Source organism: Rhipicephalus microplus, chromosome 10 (genome assembly GCF_043290135.1).
Source record: "Rhipicephalus microplus isolate Deutch F79 chromosome 10, USDA_Rmic, whole genome shotgun sequence".
Taxonomy (NCBI): Eukaryota; Metazoa; Arthropoda; class Arachnida; order Ixodida; family Ixodidae; genus Rhipicephalus; species Rhipicephalus microplus.
Window position 1 is genome coordinate 35,871,893 of NC_134709.1, and position 20,676 is coordinate 35,892,568.

Genomic DNA, 20,676 nt, shown 5'->3' on the forward strand with positions numbered 1-20,676 from the left:
AGAGTGTAGCAACTACGGGCATTCGACAATTTTCGCCATCTCGGAGGCCAAGGTTCTGTTTGCTTGGTTTCACTGGGCCCCGCTAGGTGGCACTACTTATCTAGCCTAACCGAGGCCCTCGTGAGACGAGCGAGGACAGCGGCCCCTGCCAATGGGATCCCGGACTAAGGAGCTCACTCCCCGACGCTCCTTCGGTCGTGAATAAATGTTTTATTCTCTCTCAACCGAAAACCGAACTTTTGAACCACTCACGCCATTCCCCATAGTAGCGTCAGGCAGTTCTTTTCCCTATAACTCAAACAAAAGAGCACAAACAGCCTTTTATTAGGTCTATTGATGCGTGGAAAGTTCTTACTTTATTGCAACTAGTTTGATTACTAGTAATAAGTTGTAGTCTGACGCTCTCACGTACTACGTTATCGAGATCATTTCGCAAATGTCTCACTCGTTGTGGACGTAGTGTGGTACATTTAGCTTAATTTCTTGGTAAGTAAGACATAGTTGTTGATAATATTGCTGTTTTAGCGTTATCATACATCGACCTTTCACTCTGACACAAATTGCCATTTGCCTTCATTGTGTCTTAAAAATACACCAGATGGTCGAAATTTCCGAAGCTCTTCTCTACGACATCCCTAATAATTATATCATGGTTCTGAGACATAAAAGCCGTTGTGTTATTAGTAGCAGGAGGGCGAGTTGGATGAAATTTTTGTTAAAGAAAAAAAGCACCAAGTTGCTAGAAGCGCCTCGTCCTGTCAACTTCGTGCTTGATAGTTGTGATTTTTTTTTCGAAATTTTCCCAAAAATGAATAGCACAAGTGCATGCTTAAGACCACCGATTAGTTTTCATAAAGAACAGGTCAAATACCTGAACACTTATTTCTCACGAGCACCCAAACGAGTGCCGGATATATAGGTATCGCCTCTCGCCCGGGCATGCGGAAATAAGTTTCTTTGTGCCTATTTTCTTTTCCGTCGATGTGCGCCTTTGCAGTAGTCAGGTGACGTTCGTGATGTCCCGAATTTTCTCTTGTACTTGGCTTGTATAAGCGTGGCACGTGAACGAAAGAACATGGCACAGTTGAAAAAAAGAAAAAAACGGTAGGTACCTTCTTTTGTTCGTCCGTGTCGTGTTTATTTAGTATATGGGCCTCGCTAATACAAGTTTATGGATGACCAACTCGCCGAAGCTTCAACACTTCCAACACTTCTCTCCTGTGTTTATGCTTGCGTGCTTCCTCTTTCACCAGTTCGAATCTTGCGAAAAGGCCCCGCACGGTGTCGTATAACTAGTTACAATAATGGGTTTAGTTTCCCAAAATAGGTAATTTTAAGTCAGTATGCACAACCAATATAACAACGCCAATTTCATGCAACGATGTTCCGCTTGTTGGTTAGTGTTATCCCCGTCCCAATACCCACGACATAGCCACATTCTTCCTCAGGCCTTAAGATTGCGTTACTGGCATCACGAAGGTCTCGTACACTTGAGAATCCTAATCGCGAAAAGGCGTCTTTCTTTCCTCTCGCGAGATGGCCGCATAGAAATGACTTATCCGAGCTGTTCGATCCACCTTTCCCAACTGATGCTGCTGCTGGCCGCTGCCACTTCGGCTACTGTTGATATTGCTTCTAGCGCTGCAACTACCACCGCCGTTTTCTTGCTCGCCGCATCGGAAACGTAATTGGATCGTGACGTCGGCAGCCCCGCGCATCAATGACGTCGGCAGCCCCGCGCATCAATGACCGGGGCGCGCCACGAGACACGGGCGAACGCCTAGCGTCGATTCTCGGCGTCTTCCTTTCACGGCTTACACGGCATCGCGATCAGGGGCAGGAAGGGACGAGGCTTGCTGCGAATGATTTGGCCCTTCCCGAGGAGAATCCTCTGTCTTATGTTATCCGCTTGTCATCCGTTTGGTTGTATGCTTGTTGTGTTGACGTTTCTTCAGCCTATAGTCACGCTTTCGTCGATCGGGTGAGCTCTCGCTACTGAAGAAGCTCCATACGGTGCGTCAATAGCACTCTTCGCTATTCCGGTGAAGCTAGGGGCGCGCTCTCTCTCGGCAACAGTGTACGAGGCTGCGTAGTTGTTCCGTCTTCGGCGCTTCTGACGTGTTGGCAAAGAAATGCACTCCTTAAGTCACAGTTGCGCTTGCTCAGCGGACAAGTAGGCTAAATCGTTGTTCTTGTCTGACGCCAATCCGCGGCGTTAATGTCGTCGGTGCTTTGCCTGCTCGGTGCTTTGCCTGGTCATTTAGTTGTTCGGGGTCACGGGTATGACGATACGCTATACACACCACTCCAAAGCGACCGAATATTCTCTTTCCCTCAATGCGGGTAGACGGGAATGAATCTTGGAAATGTCGGCATGTAAAAAGATACAGAGAAAATATTATCGGGAAAAAGTGTAGTCATTACCACAGATATGAATCATACCAGACTCAGTTATGGTTAACCTCGCTGCATTAATTTCATGCTTAATCTCTCTGTTCTCCCTACGAACCAGACATGAAGTCACACCCGGAGATTAAACAATATGGTTTATTACTGCAGCTTCTCTCGGCATTCAGAAAACGATTGACACTGACTTGACGCAGCTACTAAATTCTTCGACTTTACAATAAGACACGTCTCTCGACGTCTATGATTTTAATCTCTAGTTGAAACGTTTGTTTTTCGGGATCAAGTCAAGCCCGTCCAGACATACATCCATGTCTTTCGATGTGTATTGTTGGGCTTAATTAACGGCACTGAGCCCCCAGAACTGCAAACTCGCGTTCGTTTTCCCAAGAGCACGAAGGCGTTCATCCTCTCGCACCCGTCAGAAATTTTGAGTCACCTAATTAGTTAGAATGAGCATGCCAACAATTGCATGACGATAGGAAGATGTTTTTCAGTTTGTTTTTTACGCATGTGCAACAAGTGCACAGATATGAAGAAGAGAATGTGCTTACCGTTCCTTCCGTAATTCCGAGTTCCGCTTCCGGAATGCCTCGACGAGCAGTTGCAGTTCCTCGGCATGGCGGGAGTGCAACTTGGAGAGTTGCTGCGTGAAGTCGGCCACTGCAAGAATAACGAGAACAAAGCAAATGTTGCGCTAATATTTTCGATAAATTGCTATACAATTATCTGCTACGATGTATCCGACTAAATCAATACTTCCATGGCTATTATAATTAAAAGACGTCCGCGGAAGCCGGAAGTAACATGTGGTCATATCCAGTGACGTCGCGAATAACAGAAAAGGGTTTTATTTCATATATGACACTAAAGACAGAACACACGTGAGGTGACGAAAGCTATACCTCCATACGTCTACAAAAACACCTGGCAAAACGTGTTTTATAACATGTACGTAAGCTGCCTTTATCAGTGTGTCGTTCGTTTTTTGTCTGCAACCACCACGTGTTTTCAATTTGCCTATAATTGAGGTGGTTGGTGCATGAAACTTGTGAGCAACGCCCCTGTAGCCTTGCACCATTTTCAGCGTTGTGCCCGCAACAAGTAGATTCGTTAATACGAATCCGTCTTTTAGCTTGCTATATGCGTCATTACTGGAGCGCTTTCGGCAAGTACTCGGCGTCCGATACTTTGACGCTGCGATTTTGCACGTGCGACTTGAGTGAAAGGAGAGTGCGTCCCCCCCCCCCCCAAAAAAAAAAGATATTTGTTAGTCGCATCGGTCTGCCACGTCGAAGCAGTAACGATACAAGTAACAAGCCGGAACAATGTGCAAATGCAGCGACAACGCAATCTGATTAACACTGCAAGAGTAGACGGGTAAAAGTAAACTTTGTTATAGCAAAAAGAAAACTGAGCTGCTTCAACAACAGCGGCACCAACAACATAACTACCTCGAAGTTCATGGCTAAGTGGATTACATGTTCAGCTGTGTGAGTCTGCAGGTTTCGTGCGCTTTGAAAGAGAGCGTATGGAAGTAACGTTACCGTTTGTGAGCGGCGCCAGCACTAATTATCTGAGGCAGAAGAGGGGCCCCTGTTTGCGCCAGATCAGTGTAACCTCCCGCTTGCTGCTTTAGCAGTAGATCAGCTCTAGCCAACAAACACGAATCCTTAGCACAGAATACAAAGGCAGGCAACAAACTGCTGGCAACAAAAAAAAAAATGCGCCAGGACTTCCTTATCTGGTATGAAATGTAACTAGAAAGTATGTACACATTTTTTTCGTCGACATCGCTATGTACAGCAGATTTCGTGTTTGTCTCTATTCACTCACTCGTTCTCCTATCGCTTCCAAGATTAGGTTCCTCTGAGATGGTGTGTTACCTAAGATCGTGAATTCCAACGCTGTGTTATTTTTTATTTATTTATTTACACTCGTACCCACAGCACCATTTTGGCATTACAGTGGGGGGGGGGGCGGTTACACAGAGAATTTATAAATCATACATTTCAAGAACTTTGGTAGTGATAAACTAAGGAGAAATAGCGGCATACATTGTTGTCAATACACATGAAGAGATCAGCTAACCCAGACGAAGAGAAAAACAAAAATGAAATTTATACTGTACAAACATAAAAATACAAAAACGATGTGATACGAACTAAACACTGCATAAACTTCGACTGCAGCTGTAGACAGAATGAGATGTCAAAGAGCGGCTGCAAAAGCTTCGTTATCTATTATGCTGACCTTGTAAGCAGGCAGACGATCCCATTCAGAAATTGTTTTGGGGAAAAAAGTGCCTTTAAAAAGATTAGTCCTGCAGCTATATTCTCTAACCTTGAGCTCGTGATCTGTTCGTCTTGATACACAATGGGGCTGAAGAATATACTGATTACGGTCTATTCCAATGTTGCCATGATATATATTGCGAAAAAGCGCAAAATTTGCCTTCTTTTTTCTAGAAGCTACCATTTTAATGTTTCCTTTGTAGCAGTAATGCTAAGGTTTCTCTCATAGCCACCGATAACGTATCTTGCAGCCATGTTCTGAACTCGCTCAAGCTTGTCGCAATCGGCATTTGTGGGAGGATCCCACACAGTGCACCCGTACTCTAACATTGGTCTGACGTAGCTCTTGTAGAGAAGATCCCGGGCCTGCTGAGAAAACAACTTTGTGTAACGCCGCAAGAATCCTAACAACTTACATGCCTTTGCAGTAACGGAATCGACGTACCTGTGCCAACACATGAATGATGTAGGGAATACGCCCAAGCACTTATATTCCCGGCCGGCTGGCTGGTTCTTGCCCAGCTCTGCTCCCAATGACACAATGATTCTTTCGATAGCAGCGAACTGATTTTGCCTTGCTGAATGCGCGGGCATTGCTCGATCCCGCGGGGTCAACATGACGTACGGGCAGCCGCTCTTAACGCTATAGGCGTGCTCCCAATGACACAATGATTCTTGCGATAGCAGCGAACTGATTTTGCCTTGCTGAATGCGCGGACGTTGCTCGGTCCCGCGGGGTTAACATGACGTACGGGCAGCCGCTCTTAACGCTATAGGTGGGTAATGTGGAAAAGAAAAAGGCGTCGAACAAATGGAGTAAGTATGACGCCTTTTCCCCTTGTAAAAACTGGTACGCGATGAAAAACGATTCCGGCGCAATCTTTATTATCACAGGGTAAAGGATGTTCCCGTTTGAGGAAAAAGGATGTTTAGACCTCGAGAAGGGCATGGTTTGCCACACGCATCACTGTGACGACGACAGCGATTTCATTGTCCGACCGGGCGGGGATCCACTCGACAGCAAGAACAGCCACGCACGTCTTTCATTGTCTTCGAGGCTGCCTTGCGAAAGCTTTCTCCATCCAGAAAACGTCGGAAACACTTATCACGTCGCTAACGACGGCAGCGACCCCAACAGCCGTGAACACCGAGAAAAACGATAACGCCAACCGCTCTTTCCGCTCCGTATACAGCCGTCCGCAAAAGGAACGGTCCACGAGGATATACGCGGAAGAGGCGCGAAGAAATCAGTAACGTTGTCTCTATCTTAAGTTGCAACGCTCTTCTCGATGGAGACCCAAAATTCGACCGGGCGTGGAATGGGGCTGCCCATCACCGGAAACGGTCCCTCCGGTACCGAAGAAGGGGAAGGCAACGGCGGTATCCAGCCAAGACCATCCAACGGTGGTGCCACTTTAGCGAAGCTCCCTAAAGAGTGAGCCGTTATTAATGGACACATTAGCGTCGCCACTCCTTGCCGGGTGACAGTTTTGTTTCTATAGTATTTTTTTCCCCACGCGGTCGCTTTGCTGCATCGCTTGTTTATAGCCGGCCCACTCACTCCTTCCTACGGACCACTGAGGGCATTTGGGTCATCGCCGCGGCAGCCATAACTGAGTGAGATCTCTGGCACCGCTTGACGACTGTTTGTTCGTTTCGCCTTCCCTCGGCTCTCGTATATTTTGTCGCCCTCATTCCTAGTATTCGAGTGCTTCATGAATGTTGGAACAGGTTTCGCTCATGCATGCTAATTTCTCTTGGCTTGGCACGTTCTTTCATCGATCGCTTTCGTCCCGTGCATATTACCTCCATGACGAATGTTGTGACGCGTGTTTCGGATGTACCCTCCCGCTGCCCCCCTCCGCGGGTGCCGTTTTCCATTACCATGAAGGGAGTGCCTTAGGGCCACGTTATGGGATATCTGCAACGGAGGAGAATTCAATTATTACCGTCTTTTCCGCACAAACCTCCTCCTCCCTCCCATTTAGACCTCGACCATTCATCTACCACAACATGCAAAAGAGTTCTACGGCAACCAGCAAGGTGGCGGGCGGGTTAGGGAAGTGGATAACTAACCAGTACCCAGTTGTAGCACGAAGCCGCAGGAAAAGTCATGAAAGTTTCAGAGAAAGGCGATCTTTTCGGCTGAAAGAAAATTCGCCCCGTACCTGGGATCGAATCTGAGACCAACACCTGTCTGTGGTGGTCGCTCCAGCAACAGAGATAATTGGGAAGCTAGCGTTGGTAGAGTAATTAACCCTTTTATTTTAACAACTTCTTGTATTCATCTAGGCAAGACTGAGCCATTACGACTCGGCGGGTCCCAACAAGAAAAAGCTCGAACAGTACGTAGTTAAAGAAAAGGAAAAAGAACGGCAACCACAAGAATTGTCTTCTTAAGCAGTTTGCTTTAGATGTAGATGTCCGACTGGAAGTGGCTCTGTAGTGTACGGATGGCAATCACTATCCGTTGCGCTCGTATACTCTACGTATTCAATACGTATTCAACACAAAAATGCGGAAAGTTTGCACTATGTTGCGCAAAGCTTGTCACCGCGAATGTGGTTGATCCTCAGGTCGTCGTGCTCTAGCACCAGAATGCTGGCAGCGATTGGATACAGCGCCCTTGGCCGGAGAAGTGGCAGCCAATAGAGACGGTGGCGTGAGGATCCAGACTAGGCGCAAAGCTTGCCACTCTGAATATGTTGAAATCGCTGTCCCTGAGCCATGGTGCTGGAAACTGTGGCGGTTGCCATGGCGACGGCTCAGTGGTGGCTGCTCTTCGGCGTGGTGGCAGCTTGGCTATTTCTAGCATATACAGGTGGCATGCACAGGTGGGGGTTACTATGGCAACGGTGCAACCGATGTTCTGTTTGTTAACGGACGTCTTACTGCCAGCTTTATTAGATTCGCTGTTAGAAGAGTCATTAGACAAATTTTTGTGAGCCTTGAGTTGCCAGATATGACTCCCTTCAAGGAGACACGTGGACATTGGAGATCTATACATTCGTTGGCTAATATAGGGTGACTTAAAATAAGATCAACATGCCCATTTAAAGAGAGTCATGTACTTGGCCAGTTAACAGTCACCAAAAACAGGAACACATAGTCTTTTTTTTCCCTAGGGTGAATGACTTGATGTGAATTGGAACAGGTCAGTATGGTGTTACCGTATAAGATTGTGTTATCACATAGGAAGCGCTTGCCTGTTATTAAAGAATGGTTCTGCGGTGGTTCACTATAAGTGAAATTACATTGTTATTGCTCTTTCGGAAAGCCCGCCATGGTAGTATAGTGACTAAGGCGCTCGGCTGCTGACCCGCAGGTCGCGGGATGGAATCTTAGCTGCGGCGGCTGCGTTTTCGATGGAAGCGAAATAGCTGTAGGCCCGTAGGCCCGTGGGCTCAGATTTGGGTGCACGTTAAAGAACCTCAGGTAGTTGAAATCATATGGTGGTTTTGGGACTTTAAACTCCACAAACTATTATGTTCTTTCTGAACTACGTAACCCGACGTAATATTCTTGCAGCTATTTTAATCTTCAAACCTTCTCCGAACAGAAATAGATAAATAAAGCATAGTTCAAGTTTGCCGTTCTAAGTTGACCGTACAACAACTGATTTTAGCTATGAAAATTTCAACTACGATAATATCATAGTTGAAATCAGAAAGAACAAATGGACATGGGCTGGGCACGTCGTGTGTAGGCAGGATAACCGCTGGTAATTAAGGGTACCTGACTGAATTTCCAAAGAAGGCGAACGTCCGAAGGGGAGATAAAGCCAGTTGAGCAGATTAGATTCGGAAGTTTGCAGGTATAATGTGGCAACCGAAATCAGAGGAGTAGGTTGAGTGACGTAATATTGGAGAGGGCTTTGCCCTCATGTGGGCGTAGAGAGGAGGAGGATGATGATAATGATGATGATGATGATGATGATGATGATGATGAATATGCAGACGAGGTTCCCGAAGTATGACTGCGGTGAAACAACCTGACTCGGTTCAATGAAACAATACGAAGATAACTGTCTAAGAGAGTCGTTTGGTCGGCAACAATGATGAATGCAAAATACGGTGATGTGAACATTCATATACTGAGGTTTCTTCGGCCGCGGGGAGTCATATATTCACATCAAAGGTCCCGTATGCAACGGAAATGCACAAGTGAAATACAGCAGTTGGGACGCTGAGCTGGAAATTCAAGTTGATTTGAGTGCCAGCTTTCTAGCGCTTGTATCTCAATATCTGCGAAAGACTCTTCCGTTATCAACGACTGACTGGCAGATTTGTGTGGGCAATGTTTAATCTTAAAGTAATGAAAATAAAGCGACGAACAATACCCTGCCTGCTGCACCGAAGTATTGCAGGCTACCAAATTAAAGAAAAAGATGAATAGGACAAGGGTCAAACGGTAATTTTGAAGAAAAAAAAAGAGAGAAACAAAAAAAGGTAAAGTAGATAGCACCACCACCGTTGCCAGCCGCCTCCAAGGGAACTGTAAGAACGCTACGCCAAAAAAATAGTATGTTAGAAGGAAAGTTTTGCTCAATGATATAAGTATTAGGAGTTGTCAAGCACATTCTGACGTCGTTATTGCGGTCGCTAAGTCGTTATTTTTTTTCTCTAATAAGTGCTTGGCGAAGAACATGACATCGTTTCCAGCAGAAAGAACTGCGAGACAAGGAGTTGTCTAAGAGAGAAGTTCTTACGCGTTTCTACGGTTTTCACTTGTCCCAATGCGCTGGTTCTTTCGCCGAAATCTGACGAGAACCACTGATTAAAGATGTATGGTATCTGATGTATAGCCCATATATAGTACGACGGGGCGGAGCGCTGTATTTCGGTTATGTCTTTCTGTTCTGTCCCGTCCTGGATGCGCTCTACAACGGATACTATGGATGACCAACAAGCCCGCGGTGCAACCACAGCGGAGTAAAGAAGGTCCGAAGCAGTGGTCGATGTCGTGCTCGGCAGCTGAAATGAAAGTCGCGGGTGCAGTCCCAGCCGTGCCGGTCTTATTTAAATGAAGCTGAACTGCGCGAGCTTTGCGTGTTAAAGGAGGCCAGGTGGTCGAAATTTTCGGAGCCTTCACTACGGCGTTTCTCGTAATCATATCGCAATATCGGCTCGTAGAATCCTAGGTACTGGAATTATTATTTTCTGAGCTCATAATGAACAAAGGAGCCTATCATCAAAGTCGTATGTGTGTAAGAAAAATCTGTAAACGCGAGGAGCGTGATGCCGCTTCCTCCAGGCAGCCAGCCGTAATTGCGTGCGCCATGTTCGGAAAAAAAGGAAAGAGGACGCATGCGGGAAAAAACTAAAAGAATAAATGAGAACGGGAGCGCAAAGGGAAAAGATTGGGATAGCGTCGGATGATGGGCGAGAATGAAGTAAAAGGTACAAGAAAAAAAAAAGAGGAGGCGTTATCGTGGCCTGCTCACTGCAAACAACGTTGCGCACGCTTTGCCAGATGATGGAGGGTCCTCTTCAGGGAAGTGGGTCATTTGCGAGCCCGGCGGATCTGGAAGCGCGGTGAGGGTAGGAAAGGGAACGACGCACTGCTATATGACTTACAGGAAAGAGAGAGAGAGAGTCTGGTCCAGGCTTGGCTACGCAGTCTGCAAGCAGGGTAGGCGGGAAGTGATATGGTCAGAAGAGAGAGAGAGAGAGAAAGGGGTGATATAAGCGGGAAGTTAGAAAGGCTGCTCGTTACAAACACTGCGACGTTGTGTTAGTTACGCTATGTGACGAGTTGCTTTTGCTGTCGGATGGGGAAGAATGGTGTCAGTTGTAACGTGGTACATATAGTATTACGTTGTGTTCGCGTAGTTTTTGGAAGGGAGAAAAAGAAAACGTCTAGGAAAAAAAACACACACCTGTGAAAACAATCACGCGGAAGAGTTCCCGGCGTGTTCTGCGCGACTCACGTTTCCGTATTAGCAAATAAGAGCACGGAAATAAACATCACGAATTATCTTTCGATCACGTCCTGTACAAGGGAGACGGGGTGTTTCAGGCTGCGCACTCACGCGTGTCGTTCTTGTTGTTTTCTTTTGCACGTGCGCTGTTGGTGCTGCAGATTTTTGTTTATTCAGTGCTTCCGCCCACGAATAAACAGTGTGACTTGTGCCTGTCTCGTACCCTCCCCTTTGTGAACGTGTTTTTGCAGGCAACCGTTCTTTTTACATTAAAGCATGTATAATGCACTATACCAACATTTTTTCTGCCAAATTTTATTTTCTCTTGCTCATTTGTTCGCTGCATGTCGATTGTTCTACTCGTCTGTCGGGGTGCTTATTTAGCGATGCATAGTCATGCTGGAGGACTTACATCCTCCGGAGAGTTGACATTTCAATGCATTTCTTGGTCTTGACAGGGAACTGCTTCGGAATGGCTGGCTCAGCGAACACATAAGCCGGTTCATGCATTTAAGTGTGCAGTACTGTAAGGGCTAGGTCTGTCGTCTAATGCTGTCACTTGACAGCCCGCTCAAACTACTAAAATATGTCGGCAGAGGGCGCTACAAGTCGTCAGTACCAAAATAGGTCAAAAGAGGGCGCTACAGGTAAAGTCAGTGCCAAGATAAGTCAATAGAGAGAGAGCGAGAGAGAGAGAGAGAGAGAGCCACTTCATTACAAATCAAGGTTTCCTTTTCCGCCATCGACGCGGAACAGACTGCAAGTTGGAGACGCCAGTGCTCGTTTGCCCGTGAACGCAAGCGTAGCCGGATGGCTAATTCGTTTGCTCGAGCTAGCGAAGCGACAGCGCCGGGTTTTAAAGGCAGATCTACGGAAGAGAGAAGCGGAAACAGAGCGCTAGCGAATGCGAGGTAGCCTCCGCCTTACGAATACTCAGACGAGAGCCGAGCACCAGCAGAGACGACCCAAGCATAAACAAAGGCAGGGCAGCCCTTGGCACTGCTCCGTCTTTCGTAAAACTTTTCAGGGAGTAGATCCGGCGTGCTATTTTTAAGCTTGCAGAAAGCCCGTTAGTATTCACGTTGGATTAACATTCGGGTGTATGTTTGGGCGAGGCTTTCTCGTCTACTGCACCGTAGTTTGACGAAGCTGGTGCGGAATTGGCCGGGTAGCGACCAAAGCGCATTCAAACGACAAAAGACGAAACGAAGGCAGCCGTTCGCTTTGCCTCCAGTCGCAAATGCTGTCACCCAGCGGCGTCGAAATCTTAGTAACCCTTGCTTTACCTATAGCCGTGAAACTTCCTCTATCGCAGGATACCGTGTTCAATATTTACAGCAGACGCCGCGTAATTTACTATGTCGCTGTCGTGTTGTGCGTGCTATGCAACAAAGCATATCCGTTCATCATTCGCCGTCGAATCAATTCACTCATTCGACTGCACGTAGTAATGGAACATGACGGGTTATAACGTTGCGGTGTATTCAGTTCTTAGTATCAGAAAAATATGCTTAAATACATAGAAATATAGAAAGCGGCCCTATCCAATGAAGGCTCTCAGAAGCGTATATGTACACCTTCGTTCACGACCAAGGAAGCCAGCCGTCCTCTCTTGGAAGCAGGAGAGGCTCAATTACGAGAACGTAGGCACGAAACCATAGAGACGCGGTGTCGTCTACGCGGATAAATGGACCGCGTCTATTCGAGGCTCCTTTGCCAACTTTCCGGATCGATACTGAGTAGTGATGATTTATTTGCTCGAGATGGGCCACCTGTGCTCGGGATCAGGTGGGAATCGGCTTCCATTCTCTGGCTCTCCGAGAAGGAGTCGCCGGTAAGACGACCCGAATGGCGGTGTCTGATGACGATACAAAGGGTTCAATGCGGACGAGAGTGTCCCAAATGGCTGACGTATGGTCGAACGGCGCTCCATTCAGCGGTGGCCGGGCGAATAGGCTGCGCTCACGTTACCTTTTAGAGCAGTGATGCGGAATACTTGTCTGTAACTCGGCGGTTACCCCAATGAGAAAGAGGGAGAGAGAGAGAGAGAGAAGGGGAAAGCCAGGGAGGATAGCCAGGTTGCACCCGGTTTGCTACTTTACACTGAGGATGGGGCAAAATGGAAGGAAAAGAACAGAAAAGGAAAGAAGCAAGGAGAGGACCCGCACAGCGTTCATGGCGCATGTCCAGAAGGTCGTGAAACTGTGAACTGTCACAGAGCGCGGGCAACTTAGACTGTTTTAAATAGACTCCAATTCATGATGTCAGCGATGGCTTACAAGGACTGGCTCAAAGGTACTTGCAGTGCGCTTCGAGCTGATAAGCTGACAAAGAAAGAGATGCAGAGCGATGATCAACGTAAAAGCGTCACACGCTTCGTCAAGGTGAAAGTGGTCGTCGGCGGCGGCGTCAGCGACAACACGAATTGATGCAAAAAAGGCGTCAACTGATGGCGTCGCCGTGACGTCACAGATCTTGAGAGAGAGAGGGAGAGAGAGATAAATAAATAAAAGGAAGAGACAGGAAGGTTAACCTAGATGAACTGGTTTGCTGCCCTGTACGGGGGTGGGGAAAAGGGTCGGAAAGAGGATAGATAGTGAGAGATATAAAATAAATTGAAAAAACCCTAACCTAACCTAACCTTGAAATCGCTGATATCATTATGACAGTCAGAATTATGACACTATTACGTCACATAATGCGATGCCCTACTCTGAAGGCATAGCAAGTAATCGTCGCTTGGTCAAACACGAGCTCATATCGGAGGCGCTGCGAAAGCACGCGATGTCCGAAAGCCTTCCAGTGCCTCTGATCTCGGAGGCAGAGCAGCAATCAGTTTAGGAGTACCAAGTTTCGGGTGGGGCGAATGAAAAACTGGGGAATATTTAAGCTTCGCCTTTAGGAGTTGAATGCGGTAGCAATATCATCTTTCTAAGGCGTACTTCAAGCACTTAGTGCATGAAATCTTTTCGAACTTGCTATGCACCCACTACGTGACCTCAAGGAAATAGGCACAGTAACGTGTGTGCATTTTGCAGTACAGGTGAACGGCTTTAGTCCATGAAGTCGTTAAATAATGACATGTTTTTACGCCCGATGGTAATCTACGCTTGTACCACACATTATTACTGCAATACCTGATGTTGTATTCGGAAGCACGTGTACAGGACGCACGTGTTTGCAAAGCATGAAGGTTACTTTCACTGTATTTCTAAGCAGATGAAGTTATTTTGACTCCATTCACTAACAAACGTGTGGCTGTGTGGTCGAAAACCCGCTAGCCACGCAAATGCCCCTGGTTTGATACCCCGCCCCATCAGACCCAGAGTTTTTCATTATTTCTTTTATTTGCATCTTCCTCGATTTTTTCGGCCACGCTCAAGATCAAGATCTTTCGCTCACAACCAAGGACGCCGATGCCGGAATTTCTGCGAAACGAGCTCTGTAACGCTATCGCATTAATATGCAGTTTTAGAATAGCGCATTGCGAGCCCCTGTGGTGCGGTCTCGGCCACTGCGCATGCGTCGTAACGTGAGCAGCCGTTGGCATTCGCAGCCCGCCCGCAGAAAACCCGAAATTCCGGGTGCGTGTGCGGCCCGCAAATGTTGGTTGCAAGGCTACAACGTCACTGCGATCGTGCGTTACGGTTTGCAGGAGGGTAAACGCTATTCGAAAACTCACATGGTGCCCGCTATGCCCGCAACACCCGCAAACGTTATTCTAAAACTCCCTGACACAATCGACTGAGAGTAAAAGTTAACGAAGCGCGTGGCTTTCGTGCTCGTGTCGCCTTGGGGCGGATTTCGGCAACATGGGCCCCTTGGTCCACACGCGGCTCGCGAGGCAGAATATGTGCGGCCCTCCGGCACGACGTGAGAACCCAACTCCTCCCCTTGTCACGTGTCTGTTTCGCTTGTCGCTTGTCCTCCTCCGTCCTTCCGTTCCTCTTTGCGCCTTGTACGTGCGCTGCTTCACAAGTAAGCACGAGCTATCGCCGACTCGCCAAACTTTCGACGTTACGGCCCTTGTGGCTTTCTATCTATCTGAAGCCCGACTTGACACTTTTTTTTACCTGAAAAGGGTTTTCGCTTGTTACTTGTGTTTGTAATTGGCAACCTTGTGACGTGCTCACAGAAAGTGTAAGCGCGATTTCAGTTCCAACATTGGGCAGTATTGCCAATACGCCAACGTTTTTCTTCTTTTGCTCCCTCCTCTCAGATACTACAGATCGCTTCCAGTTGTCATTGTCCCCCATCCTCAGACTTAGCCTGAAAAGAGCCTTACTTTCTTCCTTTTACGGGACAAAAACACGAAATAAAACAAAAAACAAAGAGGGTGGGGAAGAAAGATCTTTTGTGGAAATGCTCGGTTGTGGCTGGTTGCAACTTCGGACTGTTTATAAAGTAGGGATTGAACAGCGCAGATACGGCGCGAAGTAAAGAAAACCGACCGTAAGCGCTATTGTTGCATGCGTTCCAGAGAGACATTTGAGGCCTGTGTAATCACCAAAAAAAAATGGGGGGGGGGGGGGAGAGGAAAGAGTCAATCATGAGCGGGCCGTCGCTTGATTTATTAGACAGCGAAATCCCGTACCTGATTTTACTTTCATGATTCAAAGATTTAGCTCGTGTTTGTTGATGCCTCTTCTATGCTTCATGCGTATATACACCGGTTCTTTTCAATAAATGTTTAATTGGCAGTCAGCGCCCGCCCTCGGGTGTCCTTCGCTTCGTGCAGTATATGCTCTGTTTAACAACAATTTGCAAATAACAACAATTTGCAAACAAAGCTTCTACCTCCTTTCAAGGCTTGTTCCGCATAAATGCTACTTTCACTCGAGAGTCCCCAAGCGCATGTGAAAGTCTACTCCTCCACGCCGACACAAGGAGCGACTATTCTCGTCGTACGCTAGTAAGGGCAACGACAGTCTGAGGTTCCTCAAATCACACTTGCGTTCACTACTTAACCGATGAACACCACTTTCTGCGACTTTCTTGCTTGCAAATTATGTTTGTGTAAAATGTGAACTTGTGACATGCGTGCTGGAAATATAAACATGCGTTCGATTTCAGTTCTACACATTAGTATAAATATGCCCCCCCCCCCTTCTCTTCGGCTACGTAGACCCACCAGCACCCTACCACTGTTTGCTGTCCAGCCCCCAGCCGTCCCAGTTTCATATAACTTGGTCCTTCACCTCAAACGATTACCAAGCTCTTCTATAAAGGAATATGTTGTGTGCGAAGTATGACATTGAGAAGGTGACTTGTCTGAAGCCATCATATTTCTCTGTGTAAGTTTGGGGCAACATCCGTGCAGCACTAGATAACTCAGGCCACAGGTGGTACCATTACACGTTACGAATCCACAAGCACGACCTTTCAATAAATGTCAGAGGTCACGACTTTTAATTCAACCTTGAAGCCGTGCAGACCTACGGAAATTTTTCTTCGGAATCGTATCCGTGTCGTGCAGCCGAAACCCTCAACAGCTGTCGATGAAAAGAAACCGTTCCGAACAGAAAGCTTAAAGCCAAAAATTTAGCAGCGCCCGCAGTATTCAGAAGTGTATTTTTTCCTGCAACTCCCTTAAAAACCAAAGTTATCAAGGATTACCATCTATCAAGTGTTTTTACAGCCGCGGAAGGCTATCAGCAGCGCAAACACTCTTCTACTGAGACAAAGCATGAGTTCAAAATGCATTTAAGACATCGCTTAGCTCGACCACTTTGATCATTCTTTAAAATGCTCGTTGAGCGCGAACATATAGATTTTAGGCTGGCGTAAAAACTTTAATCGCAATATCATGTTCTTCATCTCGACTACATAGAAATCGTCTCTGCAAAAAAAAAAAAAAATGGCAGCATATCCACGGAGTGAATGATGGAGAGTGGGGCGAAGCATTCGTCCGTCCATGCGTCCGTTCGTGCGCCCGTCCCTGCGTTCGTTCATGCATCCACCCCTGCGTCCTTTCATGCGTCCATCCATGCATCTGTCTGTGTGTCCGTTTGTCCATCTATTCAACACTCCAAGTCACACCATCTCGCCTCTTTTTATCATATATTCCCCATATAGAAGCACTGCCATTCAGTGGACATTCCAAGGACTAAACGAGAGGTGGCACACGCACACTTTATTACGGCTTGCTCTTCGCGTCTACTTCCCACCTTCAACCACCTTGAGTTCATGATATATACTAGTTCACTGTATTCATGGCACTGCGGCCCAATGCTCGCTAAACCTTTCTAAAACCAAGGAGGTTACGCCCAGCGAGTATAACGTAGCAACCTTTTCCTGTCAGATAGTGCTCAATGTACATGCCAGTGGCTGCTAATGTGAAATGAGAGACAGGAGGATTCAGCTTTTAATTTCTTACGGTTTGAGCTTCGTATCTGCTTCCCCCCTTGAACCACCTCGAATTCATTCATGGTATATACTAGTTCATTGTATTCTTGGCTCTGCGGCTCAACGCTCGCTAAACCTTTCTAAAACTAAGGAGGTTACACCCAGCGAGTGCAACGTAGCAACCCTTTCTTGTCCGATAGTGCTCAATGTACATGCCAATGGCTGCTAATGGGGATCGCAGCGTGCACGTTGACTAAAAGCCGAATGCTCCTGTCTCTCATTCCCCATTAGCAGCCATTGGCATGTACATTGAGCACTATTTTTTATTGTTAAACAACGCACAGAAGAAATCTCTCACCGGCATCACCTTGGAGGTCAAATGTTAAACTTATTTCGAATATGTGCCACTGGTGGTTACGTACTACGAGAAACGCACAAGCCACTCCATAAGAACCGATGTGAGGCCGTAGCTGCCAATTGCCGCCGGCGTGCTTTGTGGCCGATACTGGGGAGAATGAGACGAGAGATCCTCACGTTCCTCTCCGAGGAGCTTTTCTTCCTCGGGGAGCAAGAGTTTCTGCGGCATTGGTCGTGCCCTTTCGTCAAGGTGGAACATGAAAGGATACAACTCATTTTTCAACCGACTTGGTGCTAAGCAGCGCCCGTTGAGTTGTTTTATATGATTTCATTTGTTACATATCGTGTTTCATTGCATCTATTGTATCGTTATACCATTGTATCATGATATCGCATTGAGTTCTTGTGTACATATATGCCAACATTGTCATGTATATTAGAGCAAATGTCTTCACTGTAACGTTGTGATGTTAGTCGTGAAATATAGATGTGCCAACGTGTGTATGCCCTGTTACTGGAATGGTATGAAGCCTTTGTGTTCTGTACATGCTGTAAATAATTTTTTTCTAAACAAGGAGCTTCGCCCCTAAAAAAAAAAAAAAGACGAATGACCGAGTACAAGGCTTCTATCGCCCACGCTCTCAATTCTCTCCAATACTCTTCAATGCCTAAAATTTTCACGGAATCCATTCAAAGCGTTCGCTGGAAGCTGTGTGTTGTCTCGCTTGAACAACCATCGCGGTAAGATAATCCCTCCTATTTAAAGAGGTGCAGGGTTCGCAGCCTTTCGAAAACATCGCCGGTGTTTTCTACATTTCAGTCACTTATCTTCAAGGGCAGTACACTTGCACGCACACACAAAAAAAGAGAAAACAAAAAACTTAATGGTCTCACTGTGAGGACAAAAAAGCAACAGAAGTGGTGGTGCGCTTGACGCACTTAAGTTTGTCTCCGAGGCCATTACGCGTCTACTGCGAGTAGTTTGTTCGGGCCCCTCTATTCTCTCCTCTCCCCGTTAATGGCTCGCTCCGTGTACATTTCCGTTAGGACCTTCGCACCCTTTTGGTTCGGCTCTCGAGTGCTCTGTAGGCGCAAACACTCTGGCGTCCCCGTACAGTTGTCGGGTGCCCCTCAGGGTCCACTTAGAGTCGGCGCCCCTGGCCCAAGCGGCCGTCAATTTAGGCCGTATAACTATCGCCGTGAGGCTTTAACGGGTGGCTCACTTCCGGGAGGGATTGGATGGGCCGAACACCGAGATGCACTACGATGATGTTGGAAAGCGCTATTAGCAGTGAGAAGACGGGATTCTGTACCGTTGTACAACTGAAAGCGTTTACTGGGAACGTGCTGCTCACTCTCGATAGGTGGACGTTTTCAAAGTATACTTGAAAAAAAAAAAAAAGCTGAAATGTGTTTTTTTTCTCTTACTGTCCATCGTATATTTCTTACTGTCCATCGTATACAACAGAAAGAGAAAATATGGCTTCTTCTTTTCTATTTTTGTCTCTTGTACAACTGAAGCATTTAAAAGGTGAAAGCGCGAAAGCACACTTGACGGACACCTGCACGAAGAACTTCTCAAAATACTAAAAAAAGGGACGCGTACTTCTATACAGGCGTTTGCCGTCATTTTGGTGCAATTTCTGACGTCAGCAGTATGTTTGCACCCGTCAAGGTGATCTAGAGGTCAAAATGCTTCACTGCTGACCCGCACGTTGAAAGATCGAGTGGCTGGCGCGGCGGCCGCATATTGAATGGAGGCGAAAATACTTGAAGTCCGCGTACTTATTTCCAATTTCAATGGCAGAGTCGGAGGAGCCAATGAACTCTGCGAGCGAGCACTCGACTCTGGCGTACAGAGCAACGCCTCCGAAACCGCGATTGGACCACAATTTAGGCCACCGGAGCAAGCGCGTGTTAAAATAGGAAGCGGAAGTCCCTGGGTTGCCTAGAGTACCTTGCACGTACCTATTCCATTTCGCTAGTTTCGCTCTCAATTTCTCTTGAATTACCGCCTGTACGCAGCGCTTTTCGTGTCGGCGACACGACCCGATTAAGTGCTCGTGCAGGAACCGGAGCTTTGTGACTCGGGACAGTCGCAAAACACGCGACAGCGACGATGTCACCAAGCGCGCGAACGTGTTAGAAGGAGCGCGCCACGCCGAGTTCCAGTCCACTCCGCCGATGGCGATGGAGCTGCTTATTCTGCTTCTAAGAGTCACTCCCGCTCTGAATCCGCTCCGACCCTCTCATTGGAACACGTGACTACCGCCCTCATTCTGCCATTGGAACACACCTGCTCTACAAGGAGCAGAAAAACTTGCTCCGACTGTGCCATTGGAATTCAACATTATGTTTAGGCGCACGTTACAGAATCCCAAATGATCGAAATTTCCTGAGCCCTCCGCTGCGGCGTTTCCCGGAATCATATAGTGGTTTCGGGCCCCGCCGCGGTGGTCTAGTGGCTAAGGTACTTGGCTGCTGACCCGCAGGTCGTGGGATCAAATCCCGGCTGCGGCGGCTGCATTTCCGATGGAGGCGGAAATGTTGTAGGCCCGTGTGCTCAGATTTGGGTGCACGTTAAAGAACCCGAGGTGGTCGAAATTTCCGGAGCCCTCCACTACGGCGTCTCTCATAATCATATGGTGGTTTTGGGACGTTAAACCCCACATATCAATCAATTATAGTGGTTTCGGGACGTGAAACAGCATCAATGATCAAGTCGCTTCACCTGCTGTCGTCAGGAAGTGGGTTTCCATCGACCTACATTGGAGAGGTATCAGTTCTGGATTATCTCTTTTATCTGGCTTGCCCATGCAGTCGGGCGCCCGTTTTGGCTTGTCTCGCATAGGTATCGTGCGCGCTCAACTGATATCAGTTAGTTTTGCACGTTTTTTGAGAGCGCAAGTTGAGATAAGAGCACGCAGCCAAAAAGAGCGTAATACTGATATGCTCGTGGCTTAGTGCTGACGCTTTCCGCGTGTTTTATGAATAAGTGGCGAGGAGATGATGACCCATGTTGCAAGAGTACTGTAAGGGAGGGAGAAACAAGTATCATGTCTTGTTCAGTTGCTTTCAAAGAAACTTCCGGCTTCAGTTATCACTCTGTAACACTCAAGCAGAGATCTTCTTTCTTAGGTAATAATTTGGACTCTTTTGCACTTTCAGGTAAAATGAAGGCGTTGGAAGTTAAAAATAACTCGTATAATGTTGTGTGTCGCATAGGAGAAAACATATGTGAAATATGTGGTAAGTCGTAGGAATTGATTGATTGATATGTGAAGTTTAACGTCCCAAAACCACCATATGAATATGAGAGACGCCGTAGTGGAAAGCACCGGAAATTTCGACCAC

The 20,676-nt window shown here is 47.0% G+C and overlaps 1 protein-coding gene across 6 annotated transcripts in view; it reads right to left on the reverse strand.

Moving 5' to 3' along the window:
- The window catches only part of Stacl (SH3 and cysteine-rich domain-containing protein), a 362,911-nt gene that overhangs the window by 101,739 nt on the left and 240,496 nt on the right, over positions 1-20,676 (reverse strand). For all 6 annotated transcript variants that reach the window (XM_075875456.1, XM_075875458.1, XM_075875457.1 and 3 more), the window contains one exon: positions 2,961-3,069. In XM_075875456.1, coding sequence (XP_075731571.1) covers positions 2,961-3,069 — 109 coding nt within the window. The remainder of the gene's footprint in view (positions 1-2,960; positions 3,070-20,676) is intronic.